Source organism: Acartia tonsa, chromosome 15 (assembly GCF_053477335.1).
Source record: "Acartia tonsa isolate MP-2025a chromosome 15, ASM5347733v1, whole genome shotgun sequence".
NCBI classification, from domain to species: domain Eukaryota; kingdom Metazoa; phylum Arthropoda; class Copepoda; order Calanoida; family Acartiidae; genus Acartia; species Acartia tonsa.
In genome coordinates, this window is record NC_137274.1 from 16,223,585 (window position 1) to 16,230,132 (window position 6,548).

At 32.6% G+C, this 6,548-nt stretch overlaps 2 protein-coding genes across 6 annotated transcripts in view; one reads left to right on the forward strand and one right to left on the reverse strand.

The window, feature by feature from the left end:
• Positions 1 to 1,133, reverse strand: part of LOC145307470 (uncharacterized) — a 32,493-nt gene extending 31,360 nt beyond the window's left edge. For 3 of the 4 annotated variants that reach the window (XM_080149912.1, XM_080149914.1, XM_080149911.1), the window contains exon 1: positions 404 to 481. In XM_080149912.1, the coding sequence (XP_080006038.1) occupies positions 404 to 466 (63 nt within the window). In that variant the 5' untranslated portion in view covers positions 467 to 481. Of the gene's footprint in view, positions 1 to 403; positions 482 to 1,052 lie in introns of those variants that run through there. The other variant, XM_080149913.1, reaches the window with a different exon arrangement.
• LOC145307471 (uncharacterized) overlaps positions 1 to 6,548 on the forward strand; it is a 200,207-nt gene that overhangs the window by 21,308 nt on the left and 172,351 nt on the right. The gene's annotated exons all lie outside the window — the stretch shown is intronic.

Consider the following 6,548-nt stretch of genomic DNA (forward strand, 5'->3'; position numbering starts at 1 on the left):
GCCTAAAACCACCACAGGACCGGCAGGTATATTCCCTGAAGAGTAGAATCTGATCGTTTCAATGGTTACCAAGATCTTAAGGGACAAACAGACGGATATGGAAAGACATAATTCTACTTTGTATTATATAGTTTTATTTTAAAAAGCTGTATCAACTAGCACCCTATAATCTAATACAAATATCTGAAGGCCTAAAAAATTAACATAATTTATATGTATTAAGTAAATAACAACACGATTTTGCCAAAAAGGATTAATCTTACAGCTTAATGTAAGAAATATGTTAGGGGAATCTTCCAAAAAGAGTTCAGATGGCTACAATTGGTACAAGTATAAGAATAGTAAATGCGGCTAAAAAGCAGTTCATAAGCGGTCTGGCTACCAATGTCATTGAAGATCAAACCTGCCAAATAGTTAGGGAAATCCACTTTGAAAAAGTCAAATCTCTATCTAACCATTTAGACATTTTTAAAAGCGAAGCTTTTCTATAATTAGGATCGGTCCGTCCGTCCGTCCGTAACGGATAGCTTTTTTCGTTAATTTAGGCATGTTAGAATTGTCCTATCGATTTCAAACTTTGCATGGTGATTCCTCTAGTAGTTGGGTATTATTTAAAAAGCGTAGCAACTCTATAATCATCACCAAAATGTCTGTATGTACATTTTAAACATGTTGATTTTTTACTTTTTCAACAACAAATTTTTATGTGATCTAATTAAACGATTGATCTGATTTTTAGTATACTGATTCCTGGGACAATAGAGTACAATATTATAAGCAAAGCAACTCTATAATCAAGTCCTAAAGATGTAAGTATGTCCATAAACATTATCCTGTATCAAGCAGTTTTTCAACAAATTTACTTACAATTTTGCATCTACTCTTATACATTTGTATTCTGATTATTCAGTTCTGACACTATACAAGTGTAAATGTCTGTTTGTCCTACCGTTCCAGCGCTTCGCTTTTATGGATGTTGTCATCCTTGTTTTGTTTAATGCCAATGTCAGACGGATCTCCCTCGTTATAGAGTAGCTTGCACTACTAAATACCCTTATTGATGCTGGGTCAAGGACAACTATTGATGCTGGGTCAAGGACAACTAAAACTGCAATGATTAAATTCTAAACGAGTGTTTGAATTTATAATATTTTTTTTTAATTAGGTAATAACAAGGAAAATATTGTCATTGATAAGATCATCATTGGTCATTTTATTTTCAAATTTTGGGCATATATTCCAACTAACAATTTGAGATATCTTTTAGATGATGGAATGAAATTTTGAAACAAATTTGAAGGGGTCGGGGTGGTGGTGGTGGTGGTGGGTGACTCTCTTTATCACAAGGCAAGGGAAAGGATCGAAAAATAGGAGGGAGGAGAATTTTGGCTGATCGCCTAACAACTTTGGGGACTTTTATTAAATTTTGATTGGTTGGGTTTAAGTTGAGTGTCCAAACGTTTACTAATTTTAATCTACAGAAGGGGTAATTTTGTGTATCATAATTGTGGATGTACAATGTACATAACTTTATTAACCATTGTATCATCCATTTGGATCCCTTGAAAATTCTTATAATAAAGCAAAAGGATGTTTGTTTGTCTGTTTGTTCGTCTTTTGTTTGCCTATTTGTACCGAAGGTTCTCGCTAACTGCTGAAACAATTGGGTTCTCTTTAACAGGGTAGCTTCTCATAGGTCCCAGTAAGGTTTATGACTATTTTTGGGGAGGGTACCAACACCCTACCAAGAGAAATAGCCCCAAGTAAAAAAATCCCAACCCAAAAAAAAAAAATTAGTTTTACTTTTCTTAAAAAATCGAAATTTAAAAAAATGAGTTTTGGATTCAACTCCAGGGGGTTCTCAAGTGCTCTTGGAGGCCTTTAAGGGCATAGCCGCTAGTATAGAATATAAGATCAATAATCTTATAGCTGTAGGACTTTTTATTCAATAGTTTGTAACTGTGTATGTAATATTTTTAATAAATGAGACAACAATAATTATAGAGTTACTTTGCAGTCCATTGTTATTAAAGTGTTTTTATATCAAAAGTTTAATACTATTCCAGTGGGGATGATAGTGCTCTACAAGCCCCCAACCTAGGTTCTGATCCAAAATCCAGGTAAATCCAGCTACATTTTTAAAGGTATTGATATCAAAATAATTATTAACAATATCGTTTTTAACAGTGAATAATGGCCCTTTAGAGGTAAGATTAGTTTCGATCTTCCAAATTCAGTTTGTTTTATATCTCTACACATTAGGAGGGCTCTATAACACGATCACCACCCTCCCCCTTACAATTAGCTTAGGTCCCGGAATAAAAGAGTTAACTGCAAAAAAACATATTTGTAAACATCACTTGAAAACAATAAAATAATAGATGGTGTTATGAATATTCTATTGTTTTAATAATAAATTTACACACAATAATTAAACAAAGTTAGGATCAAGTGCAGGTCATAGGAAAATGACCCTAGTAACGATTATCTTCAAAAATCTATGAACTTTAAAGGCTTAGAACGACCAAACCTTGGAACGGATAGATTATGCACGCTCAATTTTTTAGCCTACAAATAATCTGAAATAAACATTATTCTATAATTCACACAGTTATCTCGCTGTGCACAAATGCGCGAAAAAAAATATTTTACGCGTTTTTCATCAGTGAAGTTTTTCCTAGATTGTATATAATTAGATTTTGGCAAATTCCAGAAACATTGTGGGGGTATGGCATGTATGTTTATTACTGTTTAGCCGTTTGGCAGCTGGCAGCCTTTAAAATTCATAGATTTTTGGCAATATTCGTTACCAACAATATTTTACCGTGAAATGCAGTAGATCCGCATGATGTAAATTGCGCAAATCATAATTGAATAATTTTTTTGGTTAATACATAGATTTTCATTAGCAAGGGTACTTTATACATTACTTTGCCTGTCTGTCTGTCCGTAACGCTATAGTGGAAATGTTCTCTGCTGCTACAAAAAAAAACTGGGATCTACTGCAGTTCACGGTAAAATATTGCTGGTAAGCAATATTTCCAAAAGCCAAACAGCTGAACGTACAGATCATGCCCGCACACTGTTTTAAGCGGCATAAGAAGGCCTACAAATAATCTGGAATAGCCATAAATCAATAATACATAATTATCTCGCAGTGCAGAGAAATTCGCGAAAAAGACCTATTTTATGCGTTTTTTCTTCAGTAAAGCTTTCCCTGTGCATCATTGGATCTTGGCTATTCCAGATTATTTGTAGGCCTTCTTATGCCGCTTAAAATGGTGTGCGTGTATGAACTGTACGTTCAGCCGTTTGGCAGCTGGCAGCCTTTAAAATTCATAGATTTATAGAAATATTGCTTACCAGCAATATTTTACCGTGAACTTCAGTAGATCCAAAGACTGTTTATTATATTTGGTAAAGGTATATCCCTTCTCAAATAGCATACATATTACGGTGTCTCTCTATCTGTTGGCCATGCTACAAACAAGAAATATTTATATTTTGGAAAAGTTGTACCTAGTGATTTTCTATTATTTAATAATTCCATGTTCTCTCTATTCACGATTTTTGTTCCTTGCTAATAATGGATGTTGTCATTTTTGTTAAAGAGGGGGGTAGGTTTCTGGTAAAATCCGTAAAGGTGTGTGTTTTCCTTTACGGATTTTACCAAAAACCTACCCCTCTCTTTATTACATTATAATGATCAGTTAAATTCACGAAACTTCAACTTATCAAAAAAATAACAAAATTGTATTTCGCTTCTATTTTGCTGCATTGTTTTTTCTATCTCATTTTCTATGTGTGAAAGATAAAGAGCCCAAACTGTGTGACTTTTTAAGTATGGGTATGACACATAACTGAGAGTTGAAATTTTTGAATATCCATCTATAATTAGCCAAATATTTTTTTATGCCATGTATATATCAGTACTGTTTAGACATTTAAGCAATAAAGATAGATTTTTTTAAGTTTTACGTGGTAGCGTAGCAACTCTATAAAACTACTATTTAGAATCGAAGCTTTCCTTGTCCAACCGAACGTTTCCACGGGATTCACGATTAACCAATAAAAATTATGGAGGGAGAGAGGGGACATTGGGTTACAAATAAGAAAACTTTGGGGACTTGTGTAATAAACAGCCCGTTGTCCCCTCTCTCTCTCTGTCTCACTACACAGCTACTAAATAATTTTAAAAATCTGTCAGAATAATGTTGAATTTTCTTAGTTGCATCTAAGATGGCTGAATTTTTTGTGACTTTTCTGTATGTGTACTAGTCCCCAAAGTCTTACAATAATGTTTTCTTATTCGTTGGCTTAACAACTTTGGGTGAATTTTGTTTGGAAGTTTAATTTAGTAAAGTGTTCAAACGTTTCAACCACTAATTGTAATCTAGTTAGGGGTTAATTTTGTGCAATATCATTGGGGATGTATATAAATTTATCGGGCATTATCTTATCCCTTTAGATCCCTGTAAATTTATACATATTATTTATACTAGAGTTGGCTCGATATAATTATCTCCCTATTGGCTAGTTTTCTATATGCATATCTATTTCTCAATAAATCTATTTTCCTCACCCGGCATTACTATCTAAAAGAAAGTAAATATTTAATAATTTAAATGATTTTTAAAAGATTTTTTTTAATTATATTTTTTTCTTTACATTAACATCACCAAAGGGTTAATGATGATGATTACAATTTTAGTTTAATATTTGAACACACAAAATGTCGCCACAATCGAATTCTTTTAAAACATAGTTTTCTTAAATTTATCATATTATAAATTTAAATTTTCTTTTTTATGATTAGAAATTAAATACATCAATATAAGGTAAATAGCAACATGAAATGAAAAAAATGAATTTATTTTTAAAAAAGTAAAATAATGGGTCTTTACGTTCTGGGCAATGAGAGTTTATTATGGATTATTGGAGCACTATGAGTTTTAATCATATATTCCTTGGAAAACTTGAGCTCGTTTATAGACATTTATTTCCTATATAGATCTGACATGGATCTTGAAGCAATTAAGCAGGCCGTTTTGTATGTGTTAAAAATTGGAAAATTTCATTAAATAAAAGTAATCGCAAATATACTTAGTAAATAATTATAAAGAGGTTTCGTGATTTTATATTTATCCTCTCGTTATACTCTGTTCGTCTCTTTAAGATCATCCATGATTTTCAGGGATCTAAAGGGATAAGACAATAAATATATGTACATTTCCAATAAAAAAAAAAAAACTAAATCACCCCTTCTGCAGATTATATTTTATGGTTGAAACATTTTGACTCTCAACTTAATTAAATCAACCAATCAAAATTCCATAAAAGTCCCTAAAATTGTTGAGGCAACAATTAAGAAAAAGTTATTATAAAACTTTGGGGACTAGTGTAATAAACAGCCCAATGTCCCCTCCCTCCCTGATGATTTTTAATGTGTCATGCTACGTATGGATATTGAATCCTTGTTAAAAGCAAAGGTTTTCTATAATTAGGGTAGGTCAGTCCATCCGGAACGTATAGCTTTTTTTCTTTAATTTAGGCATGTTAGAATTGTTCTCTTTATTTCAAACTGTGCATTGCGATTCCTGTATTAGCAACTATACAATCGTTACCAGAATGTCCGTACGTCAATTTTAAACATGTTGATTTTCAACTTTTTTTAACATCAAATTTTAATGTGATATAATTAACCAATTTTGTTTCGAATTTTAATTCTGATTACACCGTTCTAACACTCTACAAGTGTTAATGTTCGTTTGTCGCAATTTTTCAACCACAGTGTAGCGCGTTAACCACTACACTTTATCTTGTCTTTCCTTCCGTCGTTGCTATACTTATGATAAAGTTACAGGATGTATGTATGTCTGTTTGTACCAAAGGATCTCACTAACTGCTGCTGAACCGATATGGTTCTCCTTTACAGAGTAGCTTCTCATAGCTATTTTGGGGGAGGATAAAACCAACTTCCGCGAAAAAACATAACTATTTTTTTTGGTAAGCAGCTGAGGTGGATTCTTAAAAAAAAATTTGCCCCACTAATCGCTTAGTGGGGCAAAATTGTTTACGTAAAAAATCCACCAAAATCACATAAAAAAAATCTACAAAAATTAAATTTAATCTTATGTTAATAACCCTTCTATGATTTTGTTTATTTTTTTTAGATTTTTAATGTGATTTTGGTGGATTTTTCACGAAAACAATTTTGCCCCACTAAGCGATTTTTGAAGAATCCACCTCTGATCTAAAAGATCATAGTTTATATGCCCCTAGAGGCCTCTACTGGCGTAACTGCCAGCATGCTGCTTATAATGGAAATAATGACTAGGATCATACAATTAATACGATTATAGGTATATGGTATAACAGACAAGCAAAATAAATTTGAAATAATATTTGGGGGGCAGATTTAGAGGTCGTCAGCTTTACGATGTGTTGCCCCCCGGGCCCCCCCTCCCCAACGATAGCTGAAAATAGTATAGATATCGTGACTTTTTTCAAAATAATTTCGTTGTTGGTATAAGCTGCGAAATCATATC